This window comes from Cricetulus griseus, chromosome 4 (assembly GCF_003668045.3).
Source record: "Cricetulus griseus strain 17A/GY chromosome 4, alternate assembly CriGri-PICRH-1.0, whole genome shotgun sequence".
In the NCBI taxonomy this organism is placed as follows: Eukaryota; Metazoa; Chordata; class Mammalia; order Rodentia; family Cricetidae; genus Cricetulus; species Cricetulus griseus.
In genome coordinates, this window is record NC_048597.1 from 55,303,809 (window position 1) to 55,326,605 (window position 22,797).

Below are 22,797 nucleotides of genomic sequence, written 5' to 3' on the forward strand. Positions count from 1 at the left end.
CCTGTGACAACATGGAATCTCTATTGCATCCTAGCAAGATAAATACTCTAGGCATCGGGGTGCAGAGGCCTTAACGGATTGCTTTGTACGGTTGGTTGGAGAGAGGTGGTAAGAAGGCAAAGGAGGTTATTATCCTTGTGATCACCTATGTTGAGCATCTGGCTGGGGGTGGAAGACTGAGCCTCCAGAGCACAATAGGTCAGGGTCCTGTGACAGGTGCTACTTCTGTGACACTTTATGGTGGAGTGAGGGAGTGATGGAGTGAGTAGCCTTGTCCTATTCCTGTTACCTCATTTACAGTCAATATGAAGAGGTTCACCTGTGCCTGGTAGCCTGTGTTGCTCATTTAAAACAATGCACAGACATGTGGAAAACCCTGAATTCAATCCTCAGCACCAACTAATAAAAATAAAAACAACAAACAGTAATAAATAAAATAATGGAGTGAATGACTAGGGCTTTTAAAACTAAAAACGTGATGGAAAGCTGTTCTAGAGATCAAAATGGCTGCATTAAATTTAATTACGGGTGGGACTATTCCATTGCCAATGATTTGTGTTCACAATGGATTGGGTGTTTCTGTCTGGACTACTGCTCTCACAGGCATGGGGTGGGGTGTGTAGGATTCAAGCAGTTGTACATGGTGCCACATGTCTTTCCTTTTTCTGAGAAATCATTGTTTCTGTCTTCCTTCTCTGGCCAGGTACTGGACTGGATTGAAAACCATGGTGAGGCCTTTCTCAGCAAACACACTGGGGTTGGGAAGTCCTTGCATCGAGCACGGGCACTACAGAAGAGGCATGATGACTTTGAAGAAGTGGCTCAGGTGAGATGCTCTGTGTGTGTGTGTGTGTGTGTGTGTGTGTGTGTGTGTGTGTGTGTGTGTGTGTGTGTGTGCACGTGCACACGTGTGCATGTACACATGTTGGGTTGATAGTCTGTCCTGCTGTTCTGGCTTCCTGCTTAATACGAAAAGGTCTTTGTCTTCTCTTGGAGGCTGCTAAGTGAGTAGCCAGTAGACCTCCACACTCAGGGTCTTAGAAAATCTTCCTACCACTATGATCTAAAAAAAAAAGTCTTATCCACCATGTGGTGCTGGCAGGAGGTTAATGTTATTAGACCCATCATCAGCCCAGGGTTCCTGCTTTTAACTGTCACTCCAGATAAATGCTTGCAAAGTTGTGCACCATCCAAGACCTGAAGGGAAAGACAGCACCTGATTGTCAGCCATGTGCCTAGAGGACAGATATGCCCAGAGAGTGTAACTAGGATCACTTTCACCTTTAGATTAAAATGTACTCAATATTCAGTCTTTTAGCTGAAGACACATGTTCAAAGAACACTGTTTTCTAACTTTGGGAAGGATATGATTTGAATGGCTGGTTATTTGTCTACCCCTAAAACTTAGCCTGATTCTGTTATATTTGTCTATTGGGATATTTACCAGATAGGTCCTGAAAACCCTCATCTTCAAATGAAGTGTTGGTGCACAGCTGGTTTTTTTTAAGGTTGCAGTAGAAAATAAAACTGTTAAGAATAGGATTGTGCAGGGTGTCCAAATGGGACGTAGGGGTCAGTGCACTGAAGCAGTGAGGATAACACAGCTTTGTCTTGTCACATCACAGCTTTAGCCAGAGCTGGCTGTGATCCCACATGCAGGCAGCCTTCAATGCAGGCACCCTCATCTTGGAAGGCAACCAGATCCCTGTAGGTTCAAAATAAAGAGAGAACCCACCAAGAACCAAATGAGGACAGAAGAGCTATGGAGCATTACTGTGTCTCCGGGAGACCTTTAAGAACATGAGAAAGAAAAAGACAGAAGAAAATGGTCATGCGAGAGATAGATGGCCCTGTTCAAAATTATCTGAACTCAGGAAGTGTGGGTGGTGGGAAAAGCCACATGTGAAAACCTTGGCATGATGATGGTTATATAAAATGATGTGCCTGTGTAGAAAAATATCTAGAGTCCTCAAAAATTTTAAAGTAGAATTACAGCAAGATCCAGCCATTCTGTTTGGTATATTCCTAAGTGGAGTAAAATAAGGGCATTTGTACCCCCATATTTCCAGAACTATTATTCCAAGTGGCACAATGGTGGGAGCAGCACATATATCACATTAATCAGAGGATGAACAAATGTGATACATACATACAATAGTTATCATTCAACTTTAAAAGGGGAGGAAGTGCCAGCAGGTGACAGCATGTGGATGAACCTTGAAGTCTTTTACTAAGGGAAGCTGATCAGTCACAATATGTCTGATTTCACTCTTCCCTAGAGAGCCTGCTGTAGCCAGTTCATAGAGATAGAGGAGAACAGTGGTTATCAGGAAGGAGGAAAATGGGGATGTTACTATGTTGCAAAGCTTTGGTTCTGCAAGATGACTTCCTAAGATAACTGGTTGTGATGGTTGCACAGAAATTAAAATTGTAAAAATGTTTTCATATTGTGTATATTTTAGTATAATTTTTAAATATAATGTTTTGATTTTTTGAGAATTTTATACATACAGTGTATTTTGGTCATATTCATACCCACACACTCCTCCCAGACCCACTCTCTACTCCTCCACTGAATCCCAACTTCTGTTCTTTCATAAAGATAAAAACTCATTGAGTCCGGTTTGTGCTGCCCATATACTCGTGGGTATGGGAACATCCACTGGAACATGCCCTATCTATCAGGCCACACCTTTAAAGAAAACTTGGCACTCTTCCCCAGAAACTGTCAACTGTCAGTAGCTCCTCAGCTAGAGACAAGGGCTCATGAACCACTCCCCCCATGTTTAGCATAAGTTTTTAACCTTCATAGTCATGTGAAGACACTCTGCATGGCAAGCTGTGCTTGATCAATGTTATATGGACATTGGGTGCTGTATTTATGGACTCTGAGGAACAGGATACAGCCCGGATCCAGATGCTGTGGGTATCTCTCTAGTCTGTTAGGACACAAGGGATGGAAGAGCCCATGTGCATCCCTCTACAGAGAGTGGAGCTGTTGTGCCTGGGTGTTCTCTCATAGTAGAGCCATCCCATAGTTTTATTGCTTCTCTTCTCTGAGCTGTCCTGTAGTCCAGACCCTCCTTTTCTCTGGAAAGATGTCACAAAAGATACCTTCAGCCCTGACCTAGCTCTGCTTTCCTCGGAGTCTTCTAGTTGTCTGTAATGGGTTGTGACCTCTTGGTTTGTAGGCCTCGAGAGGCCTATTGGCTTTTGTGTGTTGTTACATTCAAATAGGTCTGTGTCCACCATGACCCCATTTCTTCCCATTCCTCCACCAATGCCTGATAGTCCTTACATGCGGAACAATGCTTTTCAGTTATCAGAAGAGACACACTAGCTTAAATTCATGCTAAAGAAAGAATGGACACATTTTTGCGTCGTGGATAGATGATGTCAGCTTTGTGTCATAGAAGACAGCATGGAGGCTCAGAAAGTCTTTAATGTGACCACATCATCTTGCTTATCAGTAGCTCTGCTGAGATTTTCCAGGTATTTTAAGCTCTGGAGATATATTTGTGTCCTAGTTCTGTCTTTATTGTGTAGAGGAGCTGGGTATAAAATTCATTTCTGAGTGTCCATTGGCATATACAGTATGCATGACCCAAAGGAAGAATGGTGGCAGTGGGGAAGCAGTAGTGCTATCCTGTTTGGCAGTCATTGCAATTTTTCTCTGATCCTGCCAATGAATAATTCACATTTCCCTACATGGGCTTTCTGATTAGACTTTATCTTTTTATCAAACAGAAGGGCATTCTAGCTTCCAAAGACTCAGAAGAAAAAGAGGAGAGCCTAAGCAAGGGGGCCATGAGGTTTTGTGAGTGGCCAGTAAAGGTGGAGGTTGTAGTTTGAAAATTAATCAGACCTCTTGCTTTGTCCCATCTCCACTCTGAATTATTTGGGCTGTTTAGCAACCTTGAGTTGATGGTTTTTATAAGAAAATCAGACCACAAAGAGAGCAAATGGATTATCAGTAGCTATGTGCCTGAGACCAGCTTTGCTCTATGGGACATGATTACTGGGAGATGAAAACAGAGCAATCCTGCAGGAAAGGTCTTTTCTATTGCTCTGGTCTCAGTTAGGTGAGGGCTATTGGAAGGAAGTGATCTAAACAAAAAGCGTAATGTTTTAAAAGACAGAATCTTTCTTATTCCAGTTCCCAGGCTGATCTGGAACTTACTAGTAGTTCAGGCTAGCCTCAAACTTGTCGTGCTTAAGTCTCCTCATGCTGAGATTATAGGTATATGCCATCACAGAAAATTCTTGAACAATGACAGACAGCCATGACAGAAAGCCATAGCCCTTGCTCCATGTTGTTAGGTGTTGCTGTGGTAAGATTAGTCATGTATCTACAACACCGGTTATAGACTAGCAAACTAGATCACATATAAGCAGTGCTCTGGAGGGCGGCTCATCTTTTAACCTCATCAACTTAGGAGACTTTGGTTTGAGGCTGGCATGCGGAGTGAGTTCCAAGCACTCATTCTCTGTATTCCGGTTTTAAGTCAGGTCAGGGAGAGAGCTACTACCACTGTTGTGGTCCCCAGAAATTTGGCTTTCTGAAGGAAAGAGCAAGAGATCACGCAAAGAAAATGACTAACCCCGAGGAGAGTTTGAAGGATAGTAAAACTCCTGAACAAATGCATCATTACTCTAGTATGGTAGAGGTACCTATGATTGGTCACCCTGAGGTAAAGACAGTTAAGGCAACTCTTCAGTCAGTCGTAAATTCTATGAAGAATCAGTGTCATGATCCAATTCTACCAATGAACATTTGTTTTTGTGCATAATCGCTCTTGAATACATTTTAAAGAAATTCAATTTATTTGAAGAGGGTAAAAGTATTTAGGAGTGCCTAGCCCATCCTGCAGATGGCGCCCTTGGAGCAAGTTACCTAGTAGCTATGCCTCGGAAAGGCAGCAGTCCCTAGTATCTGCAAGATGGATAGGGATAGGGACACTCAAAATGCATGTAGTAAGGACATAGGCGGGGATTCCCCAGGGTGTCTGTGTCTACACACCTTCCTAGTCTGCATCACTTAGCTAGCTTTGTTCCTATGGGAGACAGCGACATCATGGCACAGTTAGAAGAAGCTCTCAAAAACAAATGGCCCAGCCATAGAATAAAGCAAATTTTAAGAGGCATTTATATTCTTGAGGTGCATTGTCATTGGGATAATCAACAAGTATGAGTTGTCGCCCTTATCAGCATGATTGTGACAGGATAGATGCACCTGAGTCTGTCCGGGTGACAGATTGGATACTCCTATGTGGTGGGAAAGCACTCAAATGCCTGTGGTTCAGAGAGAGGCTATGCCACCCTGTGAGTGGTCTCATTATCCGAAAGGCCAGATTTTCTATAAGCCTAGATAGCCCCAAATTAGAAACATTTATATTTGAATATACATTGCCTAAAATCTCAACACGCCAAATCACACTTGAGCAGCTAAGCACATTTAAGTAGCATTAGTGCAATAGTTTGGAAAGAATGGACAACTTAAAGAAAGAATAAAACATGGTCACAATGAAGTAATTCAGTCGATAAATCTCCATTTCGTTGTTTTGCTGTATGATGACCTGGGTTTTTTTTTTTTTTTCCTCAAACATGAATAGAATATGTTTAAAAATCAATTCTGTGTTTGAGACCAAAATAAAATGTGTGGAAATAGAAGGACTCTAGTGGATCAGTGTATATTTGATAACCGGAAATTTAAAGTGGTATCAGAGAACCTTCAGTGCTAAGGGCAAATAAGCCAGAGTTGTGCGTGGGCACTAAAAGTCTATGCCCCGAAAGCTGGTCATTAGCCACCATTAATATTCATGAACCATGAAGTCTCTGTGTTGAGCACTGAGACATACAGTTTCTATAATTTAACGAAAACATAACAAGCATATTTAGCTCTCTTCAAAGTTTCATCTTAAGGGAGGAAAAAGTCTTCTCCCCTTTGGAGTTTTCAAAGAGAATTGTGGGTGAAAACTAAGAATAGCATACTTCTTAGGTTTTAGTAACTAAGTAAACATGGCTGCCGAGGGTGGCATGGTGGCCTTGGGAGCCAGTCGCGTCTTCTCTTCCATCTGAGATGCTGACCATTTATAGCAGCTGCAGACGAAAGCAGATGGCAAAGATGGGAGAGCCTAAAAGATGCCTTTTCACACCCCAGCTTCTTTGCAAGGATGAAAGGTATTTAGGCAGATGAAAAAAAATTCTGAAGAAAAATGCCAAGCAAATGTCTACAAATTAATGTCATGAAGCTGGCAAGTGAAATTATGTGAGGCAGCCTAGAGATGAAGGGCAGTCTTGCCCTTCGGATTTTGTGTGACGTTTCAGATGGGTCCAGGACTTCGCCTTGCTTCTGTGGACACCAGAGAGAAGTTACGAGCTTAAACTGGTGGAGAAAGAATCTTGTGACCACTCTGCCGGTGGGGGGGGGGGTGTGGGTATTAATATGTGTGGATAACAACCGACCAAAAGTCCTGAGAGTCATTTTGTTTACCTTTAATGTCAATAATTGGGGTACAAGCCACTGTTGGAGCTATTATGGAAGAGTCGCCACACATCCCTCATCAAGCCTGTGGATTAGCCCTGTTTCTACTTCCTGCACATTCAGAAGCCATCAGGGCTGTGCTCCCAATGGCTTCAACAAACTGAAAGAGACTCCCAAGCACAGGTGGTGTTTTTAGTTCCCTTTCCATGCGATGTAGTGACTGGCAAAGAAGGGAGACTTTGAGAAACAAATGGCTGTCTATATGAAGCATGTTTCCAAAAGTTTTCTGGGCTGTGTCTACAGAGTGAGCATGATGAACTCCTGGCAAGGAGGAGAACGCATCCTGTCAAGGATGGAAGGGATACCAATGGTAAGAGAGCCCTGCCGATCTGTGTGGAAGGATTTAAATGAATCTGAAGGAAATTCGTTTATTGGGAAAATAATTCCAGTAAAGCCAATACCAGAAATGCCTCCAGCTCTACACGAGTAATACAGAGAGAAGCACTATGAAGAAAATATCCTTAGATTATCTTAGGTTAAGAGTAAAAGAAAACCTCAACAAACAAAATTCCCAACTGCACATATATTATTTTTTTTCTAAAAACTAATATATGACATATGTAACAAGTAGCGTCCTTAAATATTTGACACAAGAAGGCAAATGTATCAAATATCCCCGTGGCCTTAGTGGCTCAAACTCTTAACTAGAAAAGTAGTCACTGAGGAAGAGTCTTGGTTTAAAGAATTTGTTCTAATAGGAGAGAGAATATATCAGGGAGTTCCATGCATTCCGTGTTTTCATAAAGTCTACAGCCTGAGGGTAGTAAGAAATATAAGGAAATAATGGGAAAACACAAGAAGCACATACACACACGCCGTAGTCTGCTCCATCAGACAAAGGCAATGAAAATGCTCTCCTGATGTGTGTGATTCTAGCTCTGGGGGAAACTGTGGTGGCAATGGGAGTTTCAATTTTCCAGCTTTTCCTGGAAAGTGTGTGATGTAGCACACACACACACCAGTTAAGTTGTTAAGAGCAAAAGATTCTACTAGTAGAAAGGAAATAATTATGTATTTCTTAAAAGCCTCAAACACTATAAGCTGTCTCAATTCCCAAGAAACTTGGTCTTTAGAGGACCAGCATTTAGAGTACTCTTGGAACACAGAAGCATGGTAAAGGCTTTTGAAAGATAATATAGACTAAAATAGAATCTTTACATCAGAAAACAAGATTTTTCCTATAATCTGGCTGTTTAGATGACATAGTATACCCAATTATGAAAATTATACTTTTAAAAGGTATTGACGAAACACTGCAGTTGTTGGAAGGCTTCCAGGAGTGTGAAGTTAAAGTAATTGGATACATCCAATTTGAATAAATACTGTTGTTATAGTTTGACTATGAAATGGCCCCCATGGAGCTCATGTATTTAAGCCTAGGTCCTGAGCTGGGGGTGCTGTTTTGGGAAGTTTTAAAAACTTTAGGAGAAGGAGCTAACTAGAGGAAGTACGTCACTAGGGGAAGTCCCTGGGTCCTTCCTATTTCTGTTGCTCTGATTCCTGGCCATCATGAAGTGAATGTCTTCTGTCACTTCCCACCACTATGATACTTACTGAAACCTCCAATCAACATTTTCGTTACTTAATCTGAAAGACACTATACAGACCCTAAGTTTTCTTTCCTAGTATTTGATCCCATCAACGACTACCGCCTTTTGAACTTCTCTTCCCCCAGCCTTGAATGATGGCTTCTGCTCTTCTTTTGCCTTTCTGTATTCTTACATCCTTCCCTGCAGCATCAGCTCTTCATACCTTCTCTTCATGAACACGCCCCAAATGCTTTGTAGTATTTTCTAGGTTCCTCTTCTGTAGGCTCCCAAATCCTTCTTCCATCTCTAATCTTACCCTGAGACCCCTATGCATAAACTCATTGGTTTTCTAGACACCTCTATTTTAATTTCTTAAGGAGAAACTCCGAGTCCATTTTATCATCTCATTTTTACCCTTCCCAGGTATCTGCTTACTCTTGTATTACCTATAGTAGTGGAGGGTACCAGCTACCCAGTTACTCATTCTGGAACCTGGGAGTCATTCTTGGCTCTTTCCTTGCTCTCAGCACTCACTGAGGTCATTGTGAAGGCTTATTGTCTCCACCTCGTTAATGAGTCCCTTTTCTTCCTTCCACATTGCACTGCTTTATATACGAGTCTCCTCACCTGCTGAGATTACTGCCATAGCCTTTTGTTTTATAGTCACAGTCACCTTAAGTTCATCCCCACACAGATACAGACTGATGCCTAAAACTACACATCTCATCTTGTTCATGTTCCATGAGTTTTGGAGGCTGTCTTAGTTTGGGTGTCTATTGCTATAAAGAAACACCATGACCATGCCAACTCTTATAAAGGAAAACATTTCATTGGTGTTGGTTTACAATTCAGAGGTTTAGTCCATCATTATCATGGAAGGAAATGCCAGCATGCAAGCAGGCATGGTGCTATAAAAGGAGCTGGAGTTCTACATCTTGATCCACAGGCAACAGGAAATGAACGTCACACTAGATATGGCTTGAGCATGTGTGAGACCTCAAACCCCTCCTCCACAGTGGCATACTTCCTCCAAGGCCACACCTACTCCAGCAAGGCCACACCTCCTATTAGTGCCACTCCCTACGAGCCAAGCATTGAAACACATGAATCTATGAGGGCCATACCTGTTCAAACCACCACAGCCATTGTGTTTTGAATCCATCAAATGACTAATCTATTGATTATGTAATCACCTCCATGATTTATTGTCTCTGATTATGCAACTTATAAAACTTACCATAGTACTTTTCCTGGAAAATCTCTGGAAGTTCACTTGGTTTACACTAGGAGCTCATTTCCTAGCCTCATGCCATATCTTTGCATGGCAATCTTAGTTTTAAATTAGCCTTTCATCATAGCCTTGCTGTGGTAGTCTTGATTAGCTGTACACTGGCTTCATGTGAACCCCCTGTTGTGGCAGTCTTGGTTAGCTTTACACTAGCCTTGTCCCCTCCTCAGAGCAGGAATCCTGTCTAATTTGTCTTTTTCTCCTAGCCCCGAGGACAGTGAGCCAATATGCAAGAGGCACTTAACTTGAAAATCACATGAATGAATGGTATAGATTCAACAACTCCTTTGTTGAGTGGGTTTCAAACATGGTGATCTCTAAGGATGATCGATGGGAGAGATGCTATCAGATCCTAGCCCTACAGCCATACACTAATATAATAAGTGATTCTGCAGTGAGATAATGTTAACCTAGACAGAATTTGGTACTTTGAAAAACAGTCATTTTGGTTGAATTTTGAATGATGATTGTTTCTTTGAATTTTTTTAATTTAAAAAATATTTATGCTGAAGCCCTATAGAAAATGGCTTGTGATAAGAAAATAAAAATCCTAATAAAAAAGCCAATTTGCTCAGCCCTACTCAGTTTCCATGGTTTGTCCAGAGGAAGTTTTAGCCACCTCATTCTATTAGCTAAAATAGGGAGGAGCTTGATATTTTTTTCAGAGTTTCACTGCATGGTCCAGGCTGATCTTGAACTCAGAATCTTCCTCCTTCTATCACTTCCCTAGTACTTAGATTACAGAAATTTTACCATCATGCCTGGCCTTTTAAAAAAAAATCTTAAGGACCAAAACAAAACAGAAAGTAAAGGTTGTATACTGATCTTGAATCAGAGCAACTAATCAGATCCATTGTGTCATGTTTGATGGTGGCCAGTTTTTCTTCTTGTTGAGATGGTCAAAAAATAATAAGCATCATAACCCCCTCCTACTGCTCTTTATGTGCTGAACACTGTTCTAATTTTAAATAATATGGTATTCTTTGAGAATTTAGTAAAACATATTTTGATCATATTCCTCCCACAACTTCTCCTAGATCTCACTACCTCACTCATCCAAGTTCATGTTCTCTCTCTTAAAACAAAACAAAAGCCACAAACCCATAGAGTTTAATTTCTTGGTCAACCTAACAGGGGTCACATCCTTAGAGAAAACAGACCCTCCCTCTCCTAGCAACTATAAAATGCCAATATTTTCTCAGCTTTGGGTGGGGCTTCATGCCCACTTACCCCCTTCCCCCCACACACACCTGATTAAATTTTGTCTGGACTGAGCTTGTTGTGCAAATGCTGTTGGTTTTAGTTCATATGTGCAACTGCCCTGTTGGGTCTGAAAACACTGTTGTTTCCTGTTGTCATCTACTATCTCTGGCTCTTATAGTCTTTGAGAAGATCACCCTGAGCTTTGAAAGGAGGGGTGCAGTATAGATGTCCCATTTAAAATGAGCACTCTGTTGTCTCTTTTTGTTTGCACACTGACCAATTGTGGGTTACTGTGTTAACTGCCATCTACTGCAAGAAGAAGTTTCTCAGATGAGGGTTGGGAGATGCACTGCTTTATAGCTGTAGCAATAAGTCATTAGGAGTTGTTTTAGTACTCTATCCATTTAGCAGAATAATAATAGTAGGTCCTCCTGTAGAGCATAGTGATCTGTCCAGCTGTGGGTTCTGGGCCCTGTTCACTGTGCCGGGTATGAATAGTTGGTTACTTCCATTACATCAGTAGCACACCTTGCCTGGACAAATCATTATTATAACTTACAGTGTTCCCAGTGAGTAAGATTGAAGTTTTCATCCCCAGTACTGTGCATATCACCTTATAGCACTATAAAAACTTAGCCATTAGGTATGAGGCTTTCTTTTGCTATCTTCTTCAATGTCTTCAAGCTTTTAGTACAAAACTCATCACATTTATTGCAAGATATTTTTGAGACTATTGTAAATAAATTTGTTTCCCTGACTTCTTTCTCTCTGTTTTTTCATTTGTATATAGGAAAACTACTGATATTTGCCTTCTAATTTTGTATCCTGATACTTTGCTGAATATGTTTATCATCTGTAGAAAGTTTTGGGTGGATTCTTTCTGGTCTTACATGTATAGAACCATATTAACTACAAATAAAGACATTTTTATATCATCATAAGTATCTTTATAAAGCCTCTCATAAAGATGCTTTCCCCCCTACTTTTGTCCCTTTTATCTCCTTCACTTGTCTTATTGTTCTAGCTAAGACTTCAAACACTATATTGAATATGAGTGGAAAGAGTGCACCTCATTCTATTGTTCTGATTTTAGTAGGAATGCTTTCTGTTTTTCTCTATTTAGCATTATGCTGACTGTGGACGTGGTATATATTGCCTTTATTATGCTGAGATGAGTTCTCTGTATCCTTAGATTCTAGAGGACTTCTGTCATGAAGAATGTTGAATTTTGTAAGTTGCCTTTTCTGCATCTGATCATGAGGTTTCTGCCCTTCAGTCTATTTATATGGTAGCTTACATTTATGTTGAACCATCTCTGTAATCTGTGGGGTGAAGTCAACTTGATCATGGTAGATAATCTTTTAATGTGCTCTTGAATTTGACTTGTAAGTCTTTTATTGAAAATTTGCATCTGTGTTTCTCAGAGTGATTTTGCTACAATTTTCTTTAATTTTTTGGATCTTTATCTATCCTGGGTATTGGGGGTATTACTGGCTTCATTAAAAAAATTTAAAAAAAAGGTAGTTGTCTTAGTTACTGTTCTATTGCTGTGAAGGGGCACCATGACCAAGGCAGCTTTAAAAGAAAGCATTTAAATTAGTGGCTTGCTTATAGTTTCAGGGGATGAGTTCATGATCATCATGGCAGAGAGCATGGCAGCAGGCAGGCAGGCATGGCACTGGAGCAGTAACTGGGAGCTAAGGGCTGGTCCACATTCCAGGGGGGCGGGGGGAGTCTCAGTCCAGCAGTGGCCTTTTGAAACCTCAAAGCCCTCCCACAGTGATACTCCACAACCCCTCCAAGGCCACGCCTCCTGCTCCTCCTACAACAGTGTCTATTGAGAGCCAAACATTTAACTGTGGTAGCCTATGGGAGACAAGCTCATTCAAACGCCATAATAGTATTCCTTTTCTATTTTACAGAGTAATTTGAGGAGTATTGTGTTAGTTCTTCTTTGAAGGTCCAGTAGAGTTCTGTGCTACATCCATATGGCCCTAGACTTTATTTAGTTAAGAGATTTTTAATTACTGCTTCTATCTCGTGGTTGTTATGGATCTATTTAAATTATTTACTTCATCTTTATTTAATTTTGGTAGATCATATGTATCTAAGGATTCACACATTTCTTTCAAATTCTCCAGTTTAGAAGATTTTTTTATTTTGTTTTTTCTTTTAATGGGAAGAGATTTTTAGAGTGAGTCCTTATGATTCTGTGGATTTCCTCAGTGCCTCAGTTGTAATGTAATAAAATCAGAGGCTAAGAGGAATCTTAAGTGGTAATATTTTTCTCATTTTCCCAGCTTAGGAGTTGGGCTTAGTGAAGGAAGCAGGATCTGAGCCCAGCAGGGTGTCCTAGAATCCAGCACACATCCATTTGGAGGAACCAAGAGAGCTGGGCTGACTCAACCCTTCTTTTGGTTGTTTTTCTAAAGGAAGTTTCTATGTTATTTTTATTTATCTCTCATTTTTAATTATGAAGCTAGATGTTTTCAATATAGAAAATTCAGACAAGCGAAAAGGGAAAAAAAAAAGTCCACCCACGAGTTGTCTGACTGTCTCACAGTTGCTAATACTAGGTGTTTATTCTCTCAGATATTTCTCAATGTGTATTGGGGGCATATTCCGGGCTAGCTTTTCTAATGAGATAGCCATGGTAATGAATACATGCTATTTTTTCATTGTTGACTGTCTTTAATATTAAGAGGTTTTATTATTTTCCAGCTTCTAGTAACTTAATAGGTTATTATAGCCAGTTATAATTGTGAGGTTACAAACAGAAGCCAAATAAGCATTGGAAACAGAGGGCCTGTTTTGAGCCAATCATGGAGAATCTTCCCCCAAGCCAGACATAGTCATACATACTTGTCATCTCAGTACTTGGGGGCATGGAGACAGGAAGATCAGGAGCTGAAAGCCATCCTCTGCTATACATTAAGTTTGAGGACAGCCTGAGCTTCATGGGACCTTTTTCAAAAAAAAAAAAAAAAAACCAAACACAAACAACAAATCCTTTCTCAAGAGAAAGCACCGGAGAATGGCAATTTCCTCCAAGCCCCTCCATGTATGTCCCTCACTGCAGATGTACACATTGGAAGTCTCTGAAGACTCTGAGCTCATGCCCGTAAACCTGGCTGGGATGGGGAGTGGTGCTTCTTGCAGCAGAGACTGGGGAGAGGGGAGTAAGCAGTGAGGTCTCTAGTCCCTTTCTCCCGCCTAGTCAATGCCACTGTCTTCTTCCTCCTCTCCCTCCTTCTCCCCTTGCTTTCTTTCTGTCTCCTCCCCTTTTCCTTTTCCTTCATGCCTCTTCTATCTGAAGTGTGGTTTTATTCAGGTGGACAGTGTCTTCTACAACCCTGAGACCTCCACGAGGCAAATCCTTCCTTGGTGTGACACTCATGGCAACAGGAGTAAATCTATAGTGCCTGGCATAAAAGGGAAAGGGTATTTGAGAACTTGGAGGTGAGTGGGGATCCTGGTGCAGGTAATAAGTATCAAACAGCAATCCAAAGTCCCTAAGTGAAGGGACTCCTGGCAGTGTTATGCAAACCCCAAACTATATCACCAACCAGAACAACCCACCAAGCAGATCTGTGCCTTCTTTCTCTGCCAGAGAGCAACTGGAGGCATTTTCACGAACCATTTGCTTGGAATAATTTTCAACAGGGTAAAACTCACTGCCAAGTTCTGACAGGAACAAATTTGAGCTCTTCCACCTGGATGCCAGGTTTAGATAAGGGGATCTGAGTTTTTATAGCCTCCTGCGGGTATCTGGGAGGCAGCCTAGCCTCATCAGCATCCATGCCTATGTTCGCCCTGGGATGCACAAAGAAAAAGTTAGGCTAACATGTTGCCTGTGGGTTTTATGTAGAGATTGATAGACAGCTGTCCTTCCATAGTCTAGGAGCCAACAGCACAAAATTTGGGTAACCTCAGCTCTAATTACATAACTCCATGGTGTTTCACGTTGTGGTTTATTTTGAACAATATATCTTAGACTCAACAATGCCAAATTCAGACTGAAATAGCTCTGGTGGACTTTAGTCCATCACATGCCTAGAATTTGAAAATATCACCCAGGGAGGAGGCAGTGAGAAAGTCTAAAAAGAGAACTCCAAACCCATGTGATGGGCTCGTTCCATTTTCATTTCTCTTCTCCATGAGGCTTGAACTCTGCCTAAAATTATGTGTTTGGGTCATTCTCATTTGCTTAAAAAGTTATAGCTAAAAAAGAAAGGGTTATTCAGATCTAAACTGTATCAGCCAAACTTTCTGTTGCTGTTAGAAACCACCTGACAGAAAAAAAAAATTAGAGGAAGAGAGATGATTTTAGCCTGTAGTTTCAGAGCTCTGCTGTTTCTGTGTGGTGAAACAGAGCATCATGGGATGTGGGGCAAAGATGGCCATCCAAGAATCAGAGAGAGAGGGAGAGAGGGAGAGAGAGAGAGAGAGAGAGAGAGAGAGAGAGAGAAGATGGGAGGGGGAGGGAGGGAGGGAGGGGAGGAAGGGGGGAGGGAGAGGAGGGAGAGGAGAGAGAGAGAGAGAGAGAGAGAGAGAGAGAGAGAGAGAGAGAGAGAGAGAGAGAGAGAGAGAAAGAGAGAGCTTCTCTACCCAGGGGCTTTCTCCCACCCCTTTCATTGCATCCCATGCTGTGGGGTAATGATGCCCACTTAGGTATCATTAGTTAATCCTTTTTAGAAACATCCTCACATAAGGTCCCAGAAGTTTGCCTTCTAATCAGCTAGGTGCTTTTCACTCCAATTAAACTGTCTATCATACCTTAGATCTGGTTCGCCTGCTGTAGCTATCACTCCAATGAAAGTTCTGCAAATTTGTAAGATTAGAAAGAATCAAAGTTTGGTATTTATGTTAAAAATCACATCCTATCATGGCTTCAGGGTATGACACCAGATGTGTGATTCCAGGTGACTTGAACACAGGACGGTTCTCTACATCCTCCTTTTCTTCATTCTGTCCCTTCTAAGAAAGCCATTTGAACAGCTAGTACCACAGTCTCCCCATCTACAGAATGCCCATTACAGGTTCTTTCTGCTTTCTGCTGTATATGGGGCATCAGCTTCAACAGGATGGATACAGGGATTGGGACATGTGTGTAGGAGGCTCAGAGCTACCCTACCAGTAAGATAGCCTTTCCAAGCCTCAGTTTCTGCATCTACAAAGTGGGAATAATGTCTCTTCCATCTTATTTGAAGTAGGAATTAAGTAAGATGATGTACTTAGTAGCACTTTAGTATACTTAGAACACAGAACAAATGTAAACTGTTATCATTGTTATTCAGGAGATATGGGGACTGGATGAGATCATGTCTGGAACATACTCAGAAAAGACGAACGAAAGATACAGAGGAGATTGATGATATTGCAACAAACTTGGGAGTTTCCCAAGAGAGGGAATGTGTCTCTCGGTCTGACTGACCTCTTGACGCCCTGGGCTGCTTCACTGATTGAGGGCCAGGTTCCCAGGCTTGGTCACTGGATTAGCTGGAATTCCTTCCACATTCTAAAAGCTAAAGCTAATGATGTGTTGAGCAAGGATCTTCTTTGTTCTCATGTTTATGTAGTTGGGTCAGTGAGACTTTGGGGGCAAGGCGGTTGCAAATGGAAACAGTATTGTGCTTTGTATTGGAGACAGTAGGTCTCCTTTCTCTGTCTTCCTCACTCCATGCCCCATCCCCACTCTGCCCTCAGCCCTCCACAACGTGATCACTTGACCTGACTTTACTGACTCCCAAACCATACTTGTCTGAGGGCAGCAAGGGGCGCTCTGCAGCCAGTGTTCCCTCAGTAGCCTGGAAGGATGGAGAAGCCCTCACTGCTACCTCCTAATCTTTTCCTGAGGCTCTTGGTGTCACCTGACTGTTGGGCCTATCTTTTGCTTTGAAAACTACAGCTTTTGATCTCACATTTTAGGTTTCAAGGTTGGCTCAAAAGTACATTTCCTACTGAAAACTTCTCAAGCTTCCCCATCTTGTCCTGGTAGCTCCTTTACCTAGCATGCCCCCGGTATTAGATTACCAATTTGTACTTAGTGTCACACCTCATTTCTTTCGTGTCCCTGGAGAGTGAACTGTTCTACATAATTTAATTTTATAGAGAACTAAAATTTCACTCTAAGGATCTCCTGAAATTCTACTTTCACGTTTACCAGTGGTAAATAATACACAGTTCTGAAGTACAGTCTATACTTTCTATGCCTTATATACAGGGTATTGCATACACACTTCTCTTCTTGATGCCCGAGGGCCCACTAATTTCAGTAATGAATAGAGATCCTGCCAGGGCCCATCATGAAGGCTAAGGTTGTTTTTCTATCACCTTCCTTCCAACTCAGCATTGTAGTTCTCAGGCTGGCCTATATTCAATGGGACCCTGTCATAAATCCAGTCCCTGTAGCAGTGTATGTCACTCCTTGCAAGCCATAGAGCACCTCCCTGTCCCATAGCCATGTTTCTCTCAGGTGATGATGAAGTTTTCCATAAATATAACATTTTATTTATTTAATGTGTTTGTGAATAAGCAAGTGTGCCCGTGCACACACTTATGCACACATACAGAGGTCAGATGACAACTTACAGCAATTGGTTCCCTTATTCCATCATGTGGGATCAAACTCAGGCCATCAGACTTGGTACATTACCTGCTGAGCTGTTCCTCCAGCCCACGGCAGTGATGATTGTTTTGGTTTTTTGTTTTGTTTTGTTTTTGTTTTTTAGAGACAAGATTTCTCTGAGTAGCCCTGGCTGTCCTGGAACTCACTCTGTAGACCAGGCTGTCCTGGAACTCACAGAGATCCGCCTGCCTCTGCCTCCTGAGTGCTGTGATTAAAGGAGTGCATGATCACCACCCAATCTGGCAATGATGGGGTTTTTTTTAACAGCATACTCAGTAAGGTATTTTCTAAAGCTGAGTCCCAGTTGCCAAGTGGAACAGCAAAACTAAAGGAGCAGGGCTGATTCTCCTAGCTCTGAGCATCTCCATCAGCTGGTTCATGTGTGCATCACTCCTTCATTTTGCTAGTTTTTATTTACAGAGATGAAAGCATTTCAGTCCATATGAGCTTGCCAGTTTCATCCCTGGAAGCACCACAGACCGGCATCATGCTTGTCATTCATGAGGCTGTCAATTCCGTGATGAAGCTTTGACAGATGTCTGACAGTGATGAGGAAGCCTCCAACCAAAACTCTGATAATATGTTCTCATTTGACAAATCTCTCACTGGTTTGTATGTATATATCATACCCAAACCATGCTTCCTCTAACCTATGGTGAACAATGTCACCGAATTTAAACTGGGAAAGGGGAAATATCTGATTGGAGCTGAAGCAAGGTTCCCAAACTGTGTGATGATTTCACTGTGATTGGCCAGACAGAACACACACCTCTCTAAATACATTTATAATGGTACTTTATTTGCATTTCTGAGCACACTCAAATCATCATCTTTTGATTGACAAATATATTGAATCCTTGCCTTTGCCTTAGTCTTTTGAAACCTGTTTTATCCTGTATTTTCCTAATGTTAAAGAGGTCCCTTTTTGTTATAGCATGTTGCAATGATATGTGAATTAAAAAGTTGCTAATCTTCTCCCAGTCCCTCATCTCACCTTTTCCAGGTAATCATGGCAAGCATGTAAATACAGTCTGTTTATTTTTAGATTGATTAATTGCTAGGGAATGCCCTGCATATAAATTTATATCATAAGTGTTTTTTTTTCTAATAATAAAAACAATGCATATTCATTATACAATTCGAAAACAAAGAAATAGTAGAAAAGAAAATTCATTGCTAATAGTACTCAGAGATAACCACTGTTAATCCTGACCAACAAATTGTACCCAGCAGAGTACCAAGAATGCTTTGCTTGGGGCCAACAGTGAACTCCCAGTCAGCGCCTACCATTTGCCACTGTGAGAACTCCCTTGCGTTCTTTTTCTTCCCTGGATTTTCTTCTCTGTTATAATAGCATAACCTACCATGTATAATACTTGTAAGTTGATCCCAAACTGATAGCCACTATTGGTAGTAGTTTTAAAATAGAGAGTAAAGTTAGAACTGATTGACTTTCTCCTGACTTCTTCACTTAACATTTTATTAATTCTTCCTTGATTCCTTAAATGTTCTTTAAACACACAACTATAGTGACTGCATAATACTCTAACATGAAGATGTGACACAATATAGTGAACTATTCTTTTTAAAGTGTATTTTATCAATCCTTCAAGGGTTTTATAAATGTGTACCATGAATTTTGATTGTATTTGCCCTCTGTTCCTCTTAACTCCTCCCTTCCCACTGAGTCTGGTTTATGTTACCTATGTACTCAAGGGTATGGGCCCAGACACTGGAGTGTTGTCAGCCTACCAGGGGCCACGCCCTTAAAGAGAACCAACTTACCGCCCCTAGGAACCACCAACTGCCTACAGCTCCTCAGCCTGGGTAGCTGCTCATGATGCCCATCCCTCTCCATGCTGGGATGTTAACTGGCTTGATCTTGTGTAGGCAACCACATCTACCATGAGTTCATGAGCACAGTGGTCCTGTCATGTCCAGAAGACACTGTTTAGATCCCATCCTCTCTGACCTCTGTCTTTTATAATCTTTCCATTCCCTATTCCATGATGGCCTCTGAGCCTTAGAGGGTGGGGTAAACTGTTCTAATTGATAAACATTTTGGTTATCAATAATTTGTAGTCTAGGATGGGAAAATGGTTGTTAAGAGCTGCTCCCAAGGACCCAAATTTGGTTCCCAACACCCAGGTTTTGTGGCTCACAACCACCTGTAACTCCAGCCCTAGAGAATCAGTGCCAACTTCTGGCCTCCTCAGGTACACACACACACACACACACACACACACACACACACACACACACACACTCACATGTACTCACACTCACATACACACCTTGGAAAAATACAATTTGTGATTTCTAAACCAGTTATTGTATAGCTGACAGCGATTTTTTACTTCTGATCTTTTTGCCTCTATATCCCAAAATGCTAGGACTACAGGTATGTGTCGTTGCACCTATTTTTATGGGGTGCTGGGAATTGAACCCAGACCTTCATGTGTGCTAGATAAGCAACCTCACAACTGAGGTAAATCTCCATCACAGTTTTATTTTGAAGAAAATCTTAATACATAACCCAAGCTGGCCTTAGTCTCTCAGCAGTGGGATTACATATGTACACCCCTGTACCAGGTAACCCTTGAATTCTAGCCCAGGCTTTGAGCTCTACCTTTAACTGGCTGGCCTTAACAAGGATAAATGACTGGGATCCACCCATCTTGACTCAAGTACCTTCTAACCAGGTTCCAAGTTTCCTTTCTCTACCACTACCAGCCCTTTACTACTCTCTTGTCCATACTCATGAGAACCACAGGGTCGGGTGGTCTCCTACAGCTCTAGTCATCTGAAAGAGTAGCACAGAAACACTGCGAATTGGGTGGTTCTCTTAATGTGACTTCCCCTACCATCTTGTAGTTTTCAACTGGAAGGCAGCTTTGTCTCCTTCTCACTCTGAGACATTTGTCTGCTTCTGGAGATATATTTGGTTGTTGTGTCTGGGAAAGAGGTTGCTAAGGGCACCCTGTCAGGTGGCATAGGATGCTGCCGACTGTCCTGCTCTATGCAGGACAGGTGTGAGATATTTGCTTCCCCCGGGCTACCTTAGCAACGTGACACAGTCTGGAGGGTTTAAAACAGCAGACATACATTTCCTTATGGTTTTTGGAGGCTAGAAATCCAAGTTTAGCTATCTACTGGGTTGAGTTCCTCTTGAGGACTGTTTAAGAGAATATGTTGCAAGCTGTCCCCTAGCTTCTTATAGTTAGATGTAGTGTTAGTGTTCCTTGGTTTATAACAACATCACTTTAGTCTTGAAGTCTTACTGTATTAGGGGCTATTCTATTATTATTCAATATAATTTTAACTGGCTATATCTTTAGCACTGTTTCTAATAAAGTTACACTGTCAGGTACTGAGAGAGCTTCAACCTGTCTTTTTGTAAGGAGGACAGGACTCCACCAGAAGGAGCCCTTCCAAGAAGGAGCAGTCCAACTCAAAACATGAGTCCAGGGTGCTATTTAGAAAATGGTCCTTATCATCTGTGCATCACCCCAGGGAGGTTAGCTAAGATAGGAGGGAGGTGATATATAACCTGAGTGGTGGCATTGCCTCCAAATTCCTACCTAATCCCCAAAATTATGGTGTTAGAAGTGGGGCCTTTGAGAGGTAATCAAGTCCCATGAATGGCATTGTTGCCCTGAAGACCTTTCCCCCATATGAGGACATAGTGACAAGGCACCATATATGAGCCCAGAACCAAGCCCTTACCAGACACCAAATCTGCTGCACCTTGACCTTGGACCACACCCACATTGCCAACTGATGTCTTCATATTTGTCATTTAAAAGCCATGTGTCTAAGGCCAGAGCAGTGTGAACAGACTAAGACTGGTGGAAGGGGAGGGTGCAGAGTCCTGAAAGGTGGAGGGTGTGCAGGAATGCTGTCAGTAAGAGGGCCAGTAACCTTATCTTGGAGGCTGTAGGTCACTGTCAATCTCTAAGATGTGACCACCCACACCTACAAGGATGTTGTGACCCAGACAAAAGGAAAGATTTGGAACACTACACCAGCTTGGGGTAGGGGGGGGGCGTGGGCCACAGCCTCTGCTTCTGTCATTTTGTCATCTGACCCTATTGCTCCTTGGTCCGAGCACAACCTTGTTCTCTGTCTCATTAGGGGTGGGGTAGAAGAGAAAAAGAGCTGCACAAGCCCCAAAGTTTTCAGCGATAATTTCAAGCTATTTTGTCTCTCCACAGCCCTGCCTTCTTCTCCCTGTCACACCCACTGCCTCCCACAGACAGCCAAACTTAGAATATGGAAAACAGGAAAAACAGCAACACTTGGAAGTTCCGTCTTTCTAGAGAGAACATTGCTTTGGGTGCATCCCCCCCCCACCCATATCTTTCTGATTGCCAAACCCTGCAGCAGGTGGCCTCATTCTGAGCCATGTGGCTGCTGTCATACCACCTGCTTGCTTCTTGCTCTGCCTTCAAGAACGCCACAGGCGAATAAACTTCCACAGTACCAGGACCACTGGCCTGCTGTGTTACCTGCTCCTGAGTACTTAAACCTGTCATCTTCACCCTTACAGTATTTTTGTGCGCATTCTCATGAAGAGGCTGCGTGTTCCCAGTCATTATTTTGCCGATTTGAGTTGAGTCAAGGTGTGTGTGTCAGAGGATGTGGTCAGAGTAGCAGAGGCTGTGTCATCCATTTACAGGATGGTGAGCTGCTTCTCGGCAGCAGTATAAAGGCCAGCTGGCCACACAGAGAGCCAGATCAGTGGGAAGAGATCTTCAGAGCCTTGTGTCTTTATGTCATGGCATAGTCCTGCATTTGGAGCCCTCGTGTCCCCTTTGGTTTGTCCCATGCAGCAGCTCTGGGCTAACTTCTGGCTTTTAGTCCCTCTTTAGTCTCTGCTATACCTCTTGTTTTCTGATGTCAATACCAGCCCAGGCTCTCCCAGTCTTGTCTTCCAGCTCTGTATGTGCACTCCATTGCTCCTCTCTTTCCCTTGAAGGAGAAGCATGGTGAGATTATCAGAAAGCCTTTATTATGTCTCAGTCCCATGAGGGCCACCATGTTTTCTATAATCTTAGCTGGGCTTTTCTTACAGGGTGAACCTGGTAATTTCTGTCCACTGGTACTTTGTGACTCATAGCAACAGCCTCTGGGATTGACCATGCCTCCTGGTTGAAAAGTACAGTTTCATTGTTGTTACTGTACTAATAGGTAACTGGCCAATAGTTAATTCTCATTACTCCCTTTTCTCATTATTACTGAGTGCCTACACATTCAGTTCTAGCCCATGATAAGACAAAATGCACGGAAGTGACTTTGAAGACCAGTGTGTAAGTGGAGGGGGAGGGGGCAACTGATGATTAGAAAGGAAAAAAGAATAAATGGAAGAGGGGATACCCTAGCAGAGAACAGCTGCTGTTCTTTCTTAGAATTCCTCAGTCACGATTCATTCATGTTTTTACATTAATGTATTTTACACACACACACACACACACACACACACACACACACACACACACACACACACACACAGGCACATGTGTGGAGGACAATTTGTGGAGTCAGTTTTTTCCTTCCACCATGTGGGTTCCAGGAATCAGACTTGGGTCTGAAGACTTGGCAGCAG

General features: G+C 42.1%; 1 protein-coding gene across 4 annotated transcripts in view; it reads left to right on the plus strand.

Moving 5' to 3' along the window:
* The window catches only part of LOC100757073 (kalirin), a 528,077-nt gene that overhangs the window by 216,926 nt on the left and 288,354 nt on the right, over window positions 1-22,797 (plus strand). For all 4 annotated transcript variants that reach the window (XM_035444595.1, XM_035444596.1, XM_035444597.1 and 1 more), the window contains exon 10: window positions 704-826. In XM_035444595.1, the coding sequence (XP_035300486.1) occupies window positions 704-826 (123 nt within the window). The remainder of the gene's footprint in view (window positions 1-703; window positions 827-22,797) is intronic.